The sequence below is a fragment of the Pseudonaja textilis genome, chromosome Z (genome assembly GCF_049901715.1).
Source record: "Pseudonaja textilis isolate UNSWEBS1 chromosome Z, rPseTex1.2, whole genome shotgun sequence".
NCBI classification, from domain to species: domain Eukaryota; kingdom Metazoa; phylum Chordata; class Lepidosauria; order Squamata; family Elapidae; genus Pseudonaja; species Pseudonaja textilis.
Genome location: NC_142008.1, coordinates 79,036,302 through 79,053,541, shown reverse-complemented (window position 1 = coordinate 79,053,541; position 17,240 = coordinate 79,036,302). Strand labels below are relative to the sequence as shown.

Here is a 17,240-nt window from a genome sequence, read left to right as displayed (position 1 = left end):
CAATAACAGGGTTACCTGATATCAACTGTGAGACAAACTCTGAACTAATGGAAGATCAAATAGGTTCCTGACAATCCGAGTAGACAATGTCTCCCAAAAGATAGAGAAGGGAACTAGGCTAACTATAGTGAACTTAATTCACACTAACACAGAGGAAATGAGAGAGGAGGAACTTTGGTAGAACTTTGGTGGACAGTTATTGGAATTCAACATAATGCAATCCAAGCAGAAAATTCAACAAACTTAAACAGCACTTTAGAAGAATTCCAAGGGTAGAATGTTTTCCTTAAGGAGAAAACAACTCAACAAGCTTGGGAAACTCAAAAAACTGAGATCATAAAAGCCTAGTCTAGCACACACAAAAAAGTGACCCCCAAAGGAAACTAGTATACCTGAACAAATAACTCCCTGATAAACAGAAAGATAAAAAGGACAAGTATCAAAAGTGAAAAGAAGGGCACATAACTAAGGAAAAATATCAACATATAGCCTGAATATTCAAAGATGAAGCCAGGAAAAGTAATGCTCAGAATGAAGTAAAACTTGACACAAATATCAAAAATAATTTTAAAAAGAACTTATTTAAATGTGTAGAAAACAAGAAAAAAGTTAAGGAAACAATTAGTCAGCTAATGGGGAAGATGGCAAGAAGGTGATGGCAATAGGGAGAAAGTGGAACTGATTAATTCATTCTTTGTGCAAAAAGAAAAATTATAAAGCAGTACCATAAAAAGATTAGGAATATGTCCCTATGCATCTTTACAATTAAAAATAGGCAAGAAAATGGTAAGATAACACCTATCCACTCTAGACAAATTCAAATCACTAGGACCAGATAGATTACATTCCAGGAGCTGGCAGGTGGGATGTCAGAATCACTGAACCATCTTTCAAAGGTCCTGAAGCACCAGGGAAGTATCAGAAGACTGGAAAAGAGCTGACAAGATTCCCATCTTCAGAAAAGGGGAAAATAGATCCAGGAAATTACAAACCAGGAAAACACAGCCTAACATGAATACCTGGGAAGAGCCTGGAAAAGATAATCAAGCAACAGATCTGTGAAGCAAACAAAGTTATTACTTGAAGCAAACAAAATTATTACTAAAAACCAACCTGGGTTTGTCAAAAACAAATCGCACTAGAAACTCTTACTGCATTATTTGACAAAGTAACTAAGTTAGTGGACCAATGAAATGCTGTGGATATAATGTACTTAGATTTCAAAAAGATATTTCATAAAATAGGCCACAACATTCTGTACTACTTGGTAATATAGAAAAACTAGCTCAATGCCTGTGCTTCACTACAAAACTACATGGTTGGGCTTAATTTTTTGGGAGGAAAATAAGGGGAAAGAATTCTGCCTCGGCCTACCAGCATCCATTGATATTCATCTGGCTAGTGTCCTATCAGTGTGTGAGAGTATTTGGTGTTTGGAAACTGAAATAGTATTTGCTGTGAGAGCAAGGAGGAGACAGCAGGGAGACTGGGCTTGGCTTAACTCTACTGTTCTGTACTAAAGCTGCTTGGTGCTGTAAAACTAAAACTGAAACTCCTCTCCTCATGTTTTGCATTTGGAACAGATTTCTTTTCAGGTGGGGAGGGGGAGTAGAACTCCTTAGCATCAGAGCGTGATAATAATAATATAGGAAATATTAATGGTCATTTCGAAAAATCCTTTCTTAGTGAGCACCTAGAAGCCAAGAGGAACATATAAGCCAAATTTCAAGTTTGTAGGCTTTACGGTTCTGGAGATTTTATAATGATGTGTGAGTGATATTTCATTTTTATATATGTAGGTGTAGATTAGATAGCATCACTACCAGATGGATTTGTAACTAGATGACCAACCACACGTTGAGTTACATCTACATGGAAGGAAACATGAATTGGTGAACCAGAAGGTTCTGTTTTAGGCCCAGTAAATATTCATAAATAATTTAGATGAGAGATAGAAGGGGAATTCATCATACTTATAGATGTTAGTAAGCTGATGGCAACGGACAACACTTTAAAAGATAGGCTCAAGATACAGAAGGATCTTGACAGATTTAAACACTGGGCCCTTCACCATGCTTTTCAATGGTGAAAAAAACCATAAGATTTTAAACAGGTAATAAAAAACCCACCAAATGCACAGATATAGAATAGGTAGTTATCTTGCTCAATAGCAGTAACTGTAAGAGGAATCTAGGAGTGAATTAGTGGACAACCACTTAAATATGAACCAGAAGTGTGCTGCAGCTGCCAAAAAAACAATGCAATCTTAGGTTGCATTAAGAGGGGGATAGTAACAAAATATTATGTGTCATTTTATCCACACTACAGGGCAGTTTTGCTCACTATGATACAAAAAAGATGTTGAGATTCTATAAAAAGTGCAAAAAAGAGCAACAAAGATGATTAGGAGACTGGAGGCTAAAGTGTACCATGAACAATTGCGGGAACTGGAATTTCTAGGAAAGGACTGGGGTGATATGATAATAGTCTTCCAATATTTAAAGGGCTGTCACAGAAAAGAGCGGGTCAACCTATTCCCAAAAGTACTTGAGGTTAGGACAAGAAGTAATGGATTAAATTTACTAAAGGGAGATCCAACCTAGAATTAAGGAGAAATGTCCTATCAGTGAGAAAAATTAATAGTGGAATGGCTTGCCTCTAGAATTTATGGGTGCTCCATCTGTGGAACTTTTTAAGAAGAGAATGATTTGTCTGCATTGATATAATGTCTCCTGCTTAAGCACAGGTTTGGACTAAAATACCTCTAATGTTCCTTCTAACTGTTATGCTGTTACATCCAACGCTTGGAGATTGCCTGGAGAAATTCCTCCAGTTTTCTCAGTAAGGTTTTTCAGAAGTGATTTTTCATTGCCTTCTTTCTAGGACTGAGAGAAAGCATCTAGCCCCGTGATGGCGAACCTATGACACACATGCCACAGATGGCGCACAGAGCCCTCTCTGTGGGCACACAAGCTGTCGGCCCAACTCAGCTCCACCGTGCATGCGCGCCTCCCAGCTGATTTTTGGGTCTAGATCACGCTGCCTTCACCGCCCCATTTGCAAAAAACCTGGCCAAACTGTTTAACTTTTTATCCCATTGGCTGGCCCCGCCCCACCCTCTCTGCCTCTCCCACCTCCAGAGTCACATGCTTCACACACATGCCTAATGGTTCTTTGGTTGCTCTCTGGTTTCTGCTCCTTGCTTGTTGTTGTCGTGGCTGCTTGCTTGCTTGCTTGCCTGCCCTGACTTCTCACTTGACTTCTGTGGCCTGCATAATTTTTGGTAAGTTGCTGACTTTTTGCCCCACCCCACCCCTTGCTTGCTTGTCGCGGCCCAGGCCCAGCTGCTCTAATTCCTGGCCCGCTTGCTGTCACTGCCTTCAGTGGCCGCATGCAGCCCTGAGACATCCAGCCCCTTGCCAGCCAGGAGTGCTGCCACCAGTCGCTCCCCTGTGCTCACATGTCTGCCTCGCGCTCCCAGTGGCTTTAAATGCCGCAAGAAAGGCCCGGAAAGTGCTCACCTCCCATCCCACTGAGCTTCTCTTCCCCCTCACCAGAAGCGCTCGCACGCCCAGTGAGAAGGAGGAGGCTTGGTGAGGGCTGGCGAGCACTTTGCGGATCGGAGCCCTTCCCAGGTGTCCCCTGGCCTATGAGGGGAGGGTGCGATCTCCTGCCCTCCCCCCCAGGAGCTTCAAAGTGCTCCCCTTCCCTCCCACCATGCTTCTCTTTCTCCTCACCAAAAATGCGCGCACGCCCAGCGGAAAGGAGGAGGCTTGGCAAGGGCCAGTGAGCACTTTGTGGCTCCTGAGGGGGAGGGGTTGAGCCTCTCCTTTGTAACATGTTTGACATTTTTGTGCATCACTGGTAGCCGCTTCCTGCAACTCAGGAGTTCCACGCTCTTCCCACTGCTGCTCAGCCTCCTCAATGCGCGGAGGCAGGAGTAAGTAGCCACGACGTGGGTTTGCTAGGGAGAGAGCAGGAAAAAAAATCACCCATGCTATGCTTTGCCCCGTCCTGCCCCCCGCCTGGTTGCCCCTGTGTCTCATTTAAAGCTCTTGTTCACTTAGCTCCGAGACCAAAAAAGAAGAAGCGGGACTTCTATCTCTAAGCAAGAGAGAAAACCACGGTCACCTGAAGCAGTTCCCCTTGAGTGTGGAGAAAGGTAGCGATTTAATCCCCTTTACTCTCCAAAAGTCCCTTCTACCCTCCCACCTCATCTTTCAGCACCTCTTCTCCGCGTACCAGAGCTGCATTCTCACGGTGATTGGCTAGCCCTGCAGCCTACGGGAAAAGTGGCTGGGGGAAAAGTTGGGGAGACAGGAGGAGCCTCCCCCTTCCCAGCAAGCTGGGGCTGTCTGCAATAGCTACTGTTCCCCTTTGTGCGGGTGAAGCCCAACATCTTTTCTCAGCAGTTGTGGCTAAGGAAGCACCGCTGCCAGGTACTTTAATGCCCGCCGCAATCCAAAGCTCGGCTTCCTGCTCTCGGTCTCCCTCTGTCACAGGTGTTAGTTCAGGAACCATGTGGGGAGGGCTACAGAGGCTTCGGCCTCCTCCCTCCTCAGTTCATCTCCAGGCAACAGTGAGCGAACTGGGAGAACAGCTAAAGAACTGGGAGAGGGAGAGGGAGAGAGAGAGAGAGAGAGAGAGAGAAAGAGAGGGAGAAAGGGAGAGAGACACAGGGAGGGATAAAGGGAGAAAGAGGGATAAAGGGAAAGAGAGAAAGAGGGAGAAAGGGAATGAGGGAGAAAGAGACAGAGAGGGGGGATAAAGAGGGAGAAAGGGAGAAAGAGACAGAGAGGGGGAGAAAGGGAGAAAGAGGGTGAAAGAAACAGAGACAGAGAGAGGGATGGAGAAAGAGAGAAAGAGGGAGAGAGGGAGAAAGAGGAAGGGGGAGAAAGGGAGAGATGAAGAAAGAGGGAGAAAGAGAGGGAGAATGAGAGAAAGAGAGGGAGAAAAAGATGTAAGAAAAAGAAGGAGAAAGACAGAGATAGAAAGAGCGGGAGAGAGAGAGATGAGATGTTTCTTATGGGAAAGGGGAGTTATCTAAGCAAGAGCTCCCTACTCACTTTACCCCACCTGAAAGGGGAGAGAGGGTCTCTTTGTTATTATTTGAATAAAATGAAATCCACTATTTGTACTTAGTGTAGCTGTCCTTTATTTCCTGCTTTTTCAACCCTAGCTGCTTTGTGTGGCATAGCTGAGGTTGAAAATGGATAATATGTAGTTACACAAATCCATATGAGATACAAATGGACTGATCCAATAAGTAATGATTGTGGCAATGTCAAAGGACCAGGAGACAGGATAGCAAAGTATAAAACAGGAACTCTGGATATAACCAGTTTGGGAAATAAAAAAAGAAGAAATCTTGGAAAGAATGGAAAGAAGAGGGATCAAGATAATAGGACTAGTCGACATAAGACGCAAAGGACATGGTAGTAAGAAAGTTCATAAAGGATACATTTATCTACTCAGGAGGGGATTAGCAAAGAATGGAATAGACTTCTTGGTACATCCAGTCATAGCAAAATGCATGTCTGCAAAATGCATATTAGACATCAACAACTATTTGGACAGAATAATAATACTTAAAAAAGGAGAGCAAATTGAAACATATACACAGCTGTATGCCCCTTGTAACGATAATTACACAGAAGAAAAAAGGATGATTTGTTCAATGAACTCATTGAGGAGATAGAGAAAGCAGAATCTACTGTATCTAATGGGTGTTTTCAACAATAGAATGGGTACTAATGGAAGTAAGTATGAGCAGTTCATTGGCCCACATGCTGCTAAGAACAGTGAAAAGAACAAGAATGGGCAAAAGATATTGGATTTATACAACCAATATCATATTTTTTTCACTAACACACTTTTTGAACATTGAGACACATGTTACATATGACATAATAGGAATGACATTGCTATTAAAAGTCAGATTGATTACATATTAACAAGAGTAAAAAGAATATACAGAAAACTTGATGCAAAAGCAATCTCCAACTGTGTAACAATGATTATAAGATTGTAGAGCTTACAGCAAGAAAGAACAAATTTAATATTACAGAAAAAGACTAAATAAAAACCAGAAAATAATTAAACAAGAAGCAGTAGAACTACTACAATAAAATGTGGAGACAGCATTTAATCAACTATCACCAGAGGTGGAATACATGGAGAATGAATGGAAAGAACTACCCTGCTTAACATCACAGAAAAACTAGGCAGAAAAATGAAAAGTGGAAAAAGACGGAATGTGACCAAACACATGATTATAAAGAGAGAAAAAAAGTAGTAAAGTTGAAAAAAAGGTGATTGGATATTATTAAATATTGGATAAAATCAGGGAAAGAAGATTATGTAAACTATAGATTTCAATCTAAGATACCAACAGGACACTCAAGAAAGCAAAACAAGAATCCTGGCAGACACTGAGAGAATAGCCTTCACAACATTTTACTAAGTAATCAAAAGTATATAGAAAAGACAGAATTGTAACCGCATAGAAATAATTAATGAAGTCTATTAATATAATCATCAGAAGTAATAGGTAGAGAAGACTTCAAATAATTCCTCAACTCCCTAGGAGAACATAAGGAAGAAACCACATAAATCTGCCACTAGAACAGCACTAGAACAAAAAATATTGATTGAAGAAGTACAGTAGCAAGAGTTCTAAAAGGATCGCCTAAATATAAACCACTGGGAATAGATAGGCTAGCAAAAGAAATAATCCAAGCAATGGGGAAAGTAAGATCAGATGGCTATATAGAATGTTTAATGTAGCATGGACACAACTAGCTGCACCTACTGATTGGCAACAAATAATATCACTATGGAAAAACAAAGGACAGTAAGAATGCACACAATCCTGAGGCATCTCACTCTTGATCCATATAGGGAAAATGTATACCAAGTTAACAGAAATGAGGTTGACCAGTTATAGAACCACAATTAGAAGAACAACAGATAGACTTTAGAAGAAACAGAAGCTGCACAGAAGCAAATGTTATGCTTAAATAACTAATAGTAAAGAATACTGACTAAAAAAAGAATCTCTTTAAGGTATTTGTAGACCAAGACAAATTGTTTAATAGAGTTGATAAGAAACTACTTTGGTAAACAATTAAAAGGTTATATAACAATTGCAGAAGTGTAGTTAGAACAAATCAAGGTACATTGGAGCCTTTCATAATAACATCTGGATTTTATTTGATTGAGGGGCAGGGCATCTTCAAGACTTTTAGAATATAATTTCAATTAAAATCACTAAATAACCAATGTAAACTAAATAACCAATCATGTAAGATAAGAGATAGGGTGTAAAAAGGAAGAAGAAGAAGACGAAGAGGAAGAGGAAGAAGAAAGAAAAGGACAATGAAGAAAAATGTGATGGAAAGGATGGAAAACCCAGTTACAAAATAGGAAATATAAGAAACATACTCCAAACCCATCAGGGACTCAAATGCCTATACATAAACTCTCAAAGTTTAGAGAGCAAACAGGGTGAACTTGAAGAAGACATGATATAGTTGCTATTACTGAAACATGGTAGGATGAAACTCATTACTGGAATGTACTGATGGAAGGATACAAACTATTCAAAAGAAACAGACCTAGTAAAAAAGGTCTGTTCCAAAAAAGGTGGAGGAGCATTATATATAAAAGATTACACATCTCTATAGAAATCCATCAAACCAAAAATGAAAACTACATAGAATTGATATGGATCAATATAAAAGGATCATTTCTGACAGCGGGTCCAATTCACCACTAAGTTCTGGAGAGACTTCATTAGGTCCATTGGGTCCTCACAAGGGCTTAGCTCAGCATTCCATCCAAGTACCAATGGGGCTGCAAAATGTCCATCCATGGTGGAGCAGAACTTGAGATGTTAATGTCAGGGGTCCTGAAACTTTTTAAACAGGGGGCCAATTCACGGTCCCTCAGACCGTGTAGGGAGGCCAGACCGGTTAATTGGGTGTGGATAGGTGGTCATGTAACTCAAGTGCGGCCAATTTAGGTTTATTTTGAAAAATGCTGGGTAAGAGATATGTAGAAAAATTAAATGGGTGCAGTGTTATAGTGCAGTAACATCACATTGTAACTTTATATTCCAAGCACATTTTTTAGTATTCCACAACTCACGGGATAAAATGTTTCATTAGAAGAATTTCATCCAATGGGAGAAAGCAGCACATGATTGCTTAACTTATTCTTTATTACAAATTACTCACTTTTAAGACATCACCTTCATTATCAAATAAGACATCATTTTTAATACTTACTTTACCACACTATTACAATATCATTTATCATTGTATTCATTAAATTATGATTTAATAAAAATATGGTGTACTTAATTTTCAGCTAACATACCTCTTATACCACCTCTATTTCTAATTTTAGAAGTATGATTTTAAAATTAAAAAAGAGTTAAGACCTTTCCAGGATCACCTTAAGGTTCCACATTCTCCAGAAAAACATCTTTATATTGGCTCTAAAAGCAGGCAAATATTTTGTTACTAGACATCAAGCATAGTAAAAGTCATCAATAATTCCTTATCATTTGCTATGCCTTAGTCAACCAAAATCTGCAGCATGCCTGATCAATTGTACATCAATATAAGATATCTATTTTAGACTGACCATCTAGGCTGACCATTCTGAATGCAGTTAGTAAAAAGGACCTATTTAGGTTTCCTGCAGGCATTGCAGTTGCATAAAGCAAGATGCTATTTATATTGTAAATACAAAAAAATGAAATGTGATTCTTGGCTAGAGTTCAATATAAGCTTTGAAGAAATGAAGTCATTAAAAGTGAAAAATGTAATTTTTAATTAATTATAATAAATAATAAGGTAGATTGACTCAGTTACAGTGGTGATAGATGCACCATTGCAAGATCTGAAACACCAAATTAGGGACAGATTGTTACAGATAAAAATTTAGCTTGCTAAAAACTCATATTTATAGGCACATCATCACTTTTTTAGATCAGCAATGTATCTTTGTTCAGTAACTCACTGCAAGATCTTAGGTTATTCCAATAACATATTCCAATATTCCAATAATTTTTTTTTCAACTAGATATTTAAATCATAAACAATTTCTTAAAGCAGTTTACTTACAGTATTGATCACAATCGACTCTTGCAAATACAATTTGATTCTTATCTGGAAAATCTTCTTTAATTATATTAGAAGCTTCCTCAAATATAGGGTGTAGCATTTGACTAAATCGGCACCTGTTGAAAGGAAAGATACAAAATAACAGTCAATTTCTAAAAATAAAGTATTAGAGGATTTCACATTGTAGTAACACACAGAATTACTGAAAGCAAATGTACATTACACAAGAGATTTCTTTACAAATTAATGGATCAAGATAATCTGAATATCTTCCTAATTTTTGATGATGGGGTTTATTTCTCTAGACAATAAGAGGGAAAAAAAGTCTCTGTTTCATAACATCATTCCTGATAAAGTATAATTAGAATACAATATACCTTTGAAGAAGGTATACTGACAAGAAAAAGTATGATTATATATTTAATTTTAAAAGTACTAAATTTACATTTGAAAATTTTTAAATTTATCTTAGATTTATAAATGCTTTTAAAAAGAAGAAAATAATCCCAATTTTGCTATTAATAAAAATATATGATTGTATAGAAATACTTACCAATCAGCATAAAAATTCACTAATGCAACATCTGCATTGTCTGGGAAAAAGAAAAATTAATTAATGTTTGTGACATCACAAAGTCAACACGTAAAATATTAAATCAACAGTGCAGAAAATGAATAATGAAATTATCATTTTCAGAAAGTCAGCAAGCAACATTCAAATAAATCAGAATTCATTAAAAAGTAATATTGTTTCTATTACAGAATTATTAGGTTAACTGAATTTAAACTAGTTATTTAAACTACAGTTTTATTCTGTGTCTGTTTTATGGAAGGTTGAGAGAGCAAAGGATGAAAGAAAAAAAATAGCTTTGCCTATGAAAATTAGTTTTTGCTGTCCTTCATAGGGGCATGTATTTGATGTGGTAACTTGCCCATGCCTTGTCTTCAGTTTCAAGTGAACTTACTTGATTCTGAACTTTATTAATCCTGTCTTCTGTGCAAGAGCAGAATCCACAATTCTTCTGTTTTAATAAGTTCCTTTGTGTTTTGGAACTTTAAATTTGAGCTTTGAGGAATTTAAATTTCTTTGTTATGGTGATTTGGCCCAGGTTTCTTTATTCTACCCTGATTGTCTGGGAAATAAAATGTTTGTAACTGCACAATACCCAATATGGCAACCATTTTGTGAGAGCATCCACACCAATCTTCCAAATTTTCAAACATAGACTTTCACACTCCAAAGTTAAGTTACAATAACCCCAAATCTATGAATGTTTTAGGATCTTTGCTGCATATGACCAACAGCAGAGAGTTATCATAAGTGGTATTAATGTTCATTTAGGCTTTTTTGAACCAAGTCATGGATAAAAATAAACCGATTTTTAATATATCTTTCAGAGAATATAGATTCCTATCCTCATTTCTGTTCTAGCTTTTACATGTAATCAAAGATTAATGATGTTTCAGAGTCAGATAAAATTAGGGGTTTGGGCTGTGCATACACTTTGAAAGGGATTTTTTCCAAGTTCATATGGCTGCTTTGAAAACTACAGCTACTTTAGTGCCACACATGTAAACTGGGGGAAAAACACAGCAATTTTAAAAGTTTGCAAAAAGCTGCTCCATATGGTTATCCTGTAATACCTATTTTGAAGGTGCTACAGAGCATTATTTTTCCGAGCATTATTAGATACACCATAGCCGCACCAAAATCAGTAAGATTTATTAACCAATTTAATGTGATTAAAGCATAACAATACAGCCAAGGTTTTTGCTTTGGAATTTGTATTACCAATGGACGGTTTCCTTCTATTCGTAGCAATAATAAAGTTCCAAAAAGAGTAGTATTTTAAAACCTTATGCAATCTGATTTTCATTTAGCATTATGACATTATAAATGTATATACTTATATCATTAGCTTTTAAATATTTTTCCTTCAATATTATGCAAATATACTCAAGATTTCACTTATGAATAACAAATGTAGTCATTCTTAAATGCTTCTCCTAGAGTATTTTAAAATCTGGCTGACTATTCAATCAAAATCTAATTCAATGAATTCACAATCAACTTCAGGAACAGAATTCAAGCCAATATTTAACATAGATTTAATTTTAGAAAGGTACAAGGTTTGGTTGGGGGAGTGGAACAGGGAGCAAACAGGAACATGAAATTATTGGCAGATGGACATACGCTAGGATATGAGGGTATCACACATGGGGATAGGCAGTTTTTTATACTGGTGTATTTATTAAAAAATTATATGGCCATCCATCTTTCATTAAACTTTTGGAAGCTCTTAGGTTTTGCTTTCCACACCCCCACACCCCAATGTCTATCCCAATATCTAGTCAATGGACCATTGGAGGTTTGGGCTTTCAATTATTGCTACTGAATGACTTCATCTGGTAATAAAACTCTTCTCATCTGTGATATGCAAATGAGATAGCAGTTTATTACAACTGACTAGGATTGGGAGCTTTCCTCTCTGAAAAATTTGTCCATCTTGATTTCAAGTGTGGCATTAGATTAGCCAAGTGAACAGGGTTGGGGCAATGGAGTAACTACAGTAGAATCTCTGGTCATGAATGCTTCTGACCATGATCAAATCAGGTTCCGACTAAAAAATTCACAAAATGTTTGAATCTGGTCACGAACACATACATGACCCCTGGCTCAGAAATTCCTGAAGACGAAACATTGGAAGATGAAGAAATCACCAATTATGGAACAAATTATGATCATGACCAGAGGTTCTACTGTACTATCATTCAAGCTACTGTTGAGGGTTATAGAAATGCTGCCTTGCAAATTGATTGTGGGACCCCATATATAAAGCGGGGTTTTATGAATCAATTGAGATTATTGTTACTATATTAGCCTCGCTGTGGGGTAGCAACTGCCAAACCTATTTTTGACTTAGTGGTCAAGTTGGCAATGAAATTTCACAGGCTTCAATCCTGGATACAAATGGACACCATACAGTAGCAAATATAGATCTAAGCCAGATCATCTAAGACCCAGCACGATGGTCAAGTGTTAGATCTAGCTTTTGTCTTAGGAAAGCGGCAGTGATTATCACTTTCTGATTGCTTTAAGTGCTGCTCACCAGCACAGGAAAAAGGATGTATTATGCCAATCTGTTGAAGGCATCTGATGGATAGGGGCTTTCAAAAGGCTGGGTGCATATTTTGATCAAGATTTTGGTTACTGCTGCAAAGAAGGTATGGCTGTGCCTTTGAATCAGTTGTACCTATGCTACCTCTTGTTATCACGATTCACACTTGCACATGGGAACTGAAACACCATTGACTTGCAGATGACTTCTGATGGGGTGGTAGACTCATTCTCACTCTCTTTAATCTTTCAGCAACTTTCAATTATCCATCACGTTATTCTTTTGGACTGACTCAGGTTATTTAGAGTGAGAGGTAGAATTTTATTGTAGTTCTTCTCCTTCTTCCAGGGCTAGGGCCAGTTAGTTTTGATGGGCAAGATTTGATAAAAGTCCCCTTCTCTATGGAAGTTCCCAGGTTTCACACTCTCCCCATTCCTGTTTAACATCTATATTGTGGAAATAAACTTTGACTTGGGTGAAGTTGCTCAGTGAGATCATTCATCAGCATGGGGTTAATTATCAACTGTACATCTCTATCCTAGGCTGACAAGTCATGCTGTTGGTGTTCTTCTCAGTGCCTGGAGGCTAGAGGAGGGAATGTCCACAGATTGTGGCAGTTTCTAGTTTGGGGTGAGTAGGGGGATGGAGGAGAGACAGGTAAGCCCATGCACGGTGACTATAAAGACTATGGTAAGTACTCTCAGATAAAGTCACCCAACTTCTATGGGTGTTGGATTCTGGCTGAATAGATCCAATGGAGGTGATTGAGATATATACTCTTGCTTGGTTACCTGGAAGATCTTAAGATAGCAGATCCTGAAGAAATGGACAAGGTCCATATTGTTATGAGCTATATTACCTGTAGTCTGGACCGATTATCCTCCTTGTTAATTAAAACCTCCTGAGAGGTGGTATGTGGTTCAAGCTATGGTAAATGACTCCATGTGTGAGGAGGTGGTTCAGCTGGCCTTGAAAGAGGTAGTGGTTTGCCTCCACCTCAAGAAAACATTCTTGGACCCTATGGCTTTGAATAACTTGTATTCCAACCTTCCCTATTTAGGGGATGGCAAGAAGATGGTAATTTTTTTTTGCTAGAGTGCCTTTGATTCTAGAGGGTCTTTCAATCAGCTTTCAGATTGAGCTATAGTATTAAGATAGCATTGGTCATACTTGTAGATGTGTGGAGGGTTTGGGATTTTGGTAGTGTGTCCATCCTATTCTTTCTGGATCTCTCACCAGCTTTTGATATCATCAATCATAGTATTTTCTTGACCAATCCTGAGGATTGGGAGTAGGGTACTGTTTCCTACTGGTTCTTTGTGATTGCTATCAGTCAATGCTAGTGACTGGGGACTGGGGGCAGAGGCTAAGCTCCTAGTGTATGGGTATATTATATCTCTCCCCTACTAGTTAACTTTTATAGTCATCCACCCAGCATGGGATTCAGTATCATCACTATGCTGATGATGTACAATTGTACATCTCTATCCTAAGTTAGGCAAATGATATTGTTCAGATACTAGCGTAGGAGACTGTAAAGCTCTTACGGAAAGAAACCAGTTGTCAGTCAACCCTAAATGATGAAATAGCTGTGGGTATCCCCTCCCCATGGTCAGGAAAGTTGACATCTCTGATTCAGGACAGAGGAACATCCCGCCAGGCAGATCTGGTGCACAATTTGCAGGTCCTCCTGGGACTCATGTTTTCTGCTGGAAGAGCAGGTGACAGATGTGACAAGGAGAGCATAAATTCAACACGTTTTCTTGGACCATGACAAATTGCTCAAGTCACCCATGCTTTGCTCACCATCTGAATTACAGCAATGTACTTAAGGCTGCCCAGATTGTGGTCCAGATTGTGGCAGTGTAAGCAATTATGAGAACAAATCCGTTTGTCTATGTTATACCCAGCCTTGGTTCCCATTTTGGCTGTAATTCAAAGTTCCGATAAAAGGGCCACCTCTTGCAAAGGGACCATCTTTCTCCATTTTTTTTCTGTCTTGACTTGATCTGGCAAGTTGCCTATGTTCTGGTTCCCATATATTATGTATTAAGGAAGTGGGCCTATCATAATGAAATATACCCCAGCAGATTTATTTGGCCAATCTTACCAATTTTTTGTTAATCCTTGAAGATCTAACTCTGTCTTAGGCATGAGTCCTAAAGGATAACTGACTCCATCACTGTGGTTTCTTTGACATGACTAAAATTATGTGATCTGAGTCTCATTACCCTTAACTGTGCTATTTGATTGCTTTTTGTTGTTATTGTTATCTTTCGTTGTTGAGTGTCTTCCTGTCTATGCCATCAAGAGTCACAACTGTGAGATGGAAACTATATGAATCAAGGCAATAAATAAATGTCCTATATAAGCATTAAACAATACTTACTTAAAACATCATCTATATTTCCACTGTCAAGGCTTGTTATTTCACTTTGAGTTGGATGAAAAAAAGAGGATATCTGCAAGAATATAGACACCTTAAAATGTATCCATTAACCTGCTATACATACATAGTTTAGAATATTTTATGGCCAAAATTGTTTCAGATACTTCATGCATTAAGAGAGTTTAACTTTGTCCTTATCCTCCTCCCCAGTACCCAATGGATTTCTCTCGGAAATATTTGTCTCCCAAGATGAAACACAAATTGTCAAAGATTGTAGTTTACTAAACAAATTGCTGGTATAATCTGTCACAATACAGATATAATTCCTGCTTGTACAATTCATAAAATGGGAGAAAAGAGATCAAGACAAATTTATTTAACAGTTAAATACCAAGAATCTGCCAAGATTGTTAGTAGAGAGCCACTTCCATCTAATATTCTGTTGTCACTGTGTAACTATTTTTTCAGGTAAAATATTTTCAGGTAAAACTTACCTGCTGGTAATCAGTTCTTAAGAGCACTTTTTATTTACTAGTATTTTATTTCACTGAAGGGACTGAGAACACGCCCACCTTGCTAAAACTAATAAGGTGGGCGGAATCAGAGATAGGCAACCTTTATAAATAATCTGGCTCCATGCAATGTAAAGATTTAAAGGTTACTAATACCATCTGAATTGCATCTGGAAGCATACTGGGAACCTGTGCAGCTCACATACTTCTGGTATTATATATTCTGGATTAGCTGCAGCTTCCAAATGTTTTTCAAGGGCTGCCGGATCCAATCTGAGTTTGGATATCCTCCTCTGACCACTTGTTTGTGTTCTGTAATCTGGGGGTTAGCTTCTTCCCCATCAATCCTACCTAGTCACAAGGTCAAACCAAGCAGGGAATCCAGTAGATTACATTAGAAGTATCTCCTTCCTGCAAGTGATCTTTGCAATGTATGATCTGTCCTTGAATGGTAACCTCTGGGCACTGTGAGATGCCCACTTGCAGATGTCAAAAACTGTGTTCTACTGCTTTCTAAAATGTTTTTGATGTATAGCAGGGTGTGCCATATAGTTAGTCTTTGTCAATTCCTCAAAAATTGGAGATTAGACAATAGTTGTCAATTTGGATTCAGGGCTGACTTCTTGAATGGTAGGCAGATCATTATCCCTCTCAAAACTGCCAAAACTTCCTTCTCTCCCAAGGAAAGGCTTACTATTACCCAAGTATAACTTCCTGTTATTCCTCCTTGGCTATACAGCTAGGTTTTCAAGGTTTGGTCTGCTACATCACCAGAGAAAGCAAGATTCTTCCTGAAATTCACTATGGACATATCATAGAATTATAGATTTATAAAGTTAAAAGGACTAGGTAATTCACTCCCGTACAATGTGCAGGAACATCAATCATTCAAACCATCTGTGAGAAATAGCTGCCTGTTCATGTTTTAAAAATCTTTAGAAATGGAAAATCTATCATAGACTACAGTTTTCTCCTATTGTAGGGGTCCCCAATCCACAGGCCACGGCAGTTGTTAAGTTAGTAACATAGTTGTTAGGTGAATTTGGTTTACATACACTGATTTTTAAGAAATTAGCCCTAGGATACTGCAACCCTCATAAATATGTGCCAATTGCCAAGCATCCGAATTTTGATCACATGGCTACAGGGATACTGCAATAGTCACTGTGAAAAATGGTCACAAGTCACTTTTTTTCAGTGCTGTGGTAATTTCAAATGGTCACTAAACAAATGATTGGAAGTTGAGGACTACTTGTATTTGACATTTTAAATCCAAAATTGGATTTAACATTAAAAATGTTGCTATTGATTACATCAAAATATTTGTTACATAATAAATGTTTTTATCTTAAGCTGATTACTTAATGTATCGTGTTATTATCACAATAATGTGAAGGCACAGCTGTCAGTTCTTTAACTGGTGTAAGCTTCATATGCATCAAGTTCTTCCCAAGAATCTAGGATGCTGTAATATATCTGTGTAGTGTGTGTGTAGGTCTAAATGCTGCGGCCTTTTGAAATTGACAGATGTCAATTTTATCAATGCACATATTCCCTAACTGCTGTCCAACATTTTATGTATGGTACTAGTATGACAATACCCATTGAGACCACAATGGCCAATTTACAGCATTATTTTCAATTTAGATTTTGATATTTTGTGATCTTCTCCAACATTTGTCTTCTATTCTATTAACCTCTAATATTGCCACATCAATTATCCACACTTTTCTTTTTTCAACCACAATTATATCTGCAGTATTAAAAGCCAAGACTTTTATCAATCTGTATTTGGAAATGATTATTTTAACCTGATCATTTTACCAGTTTTTAAACACTGTGTTCCCATTAATTTTTGAACCTCTACATGGTAATTTTTAAAGATGTTCGAGTGAATCGAAAGAATTCAAATTATTTTTCCTTAATATCCCTCTTTTATTAGATTTGATTTTATTCTTTCACTATTTTGTAAATATACTAACCATCCAGACTTCCTTCTTACTGTTTCTTTAATATATTCGTAGATTTTGAATGAACCATGTCTGCATATTAATTACATTTTTCTTGCTATAATTATCTCCAAGAAAGC

At 37.8% G+C, this 17,240-nt stretch overlaps 1 protein-coding gene across 1 annotated transcript in view; it reads right to left on the bottom strand.

The window, feature by feature from the left end:
• Positions 1 to 17,240, bottom strand: part of ERP44 (endoplasmic reticulum protein 44) — a 62,197-nt gene that overhangs the window by 32,020 nt on the left and 12,937 nt on the right. Inside the window, exons 2-4 of the mRNA XM_026702365.2 lie at positions 14,640 to 14,712; positions 9,685 to 9,724; positions 9,132 to 9,247 (exon numbers count right to left, since the gene is read on the bottom strand). Of these exons, the coding sequence (XP_026558150.1) occupies positions 9,132 to 9,247; positions 9,685 to 9,724; positions 14,640 to 14,712 (229 nt within the window). The remainder of the gene's footprint in view (positions 1 to 9,131; positions 9,248 to 9,684; positions 9,725 to 14,639; positions 14,713 to 17,240) is intronic.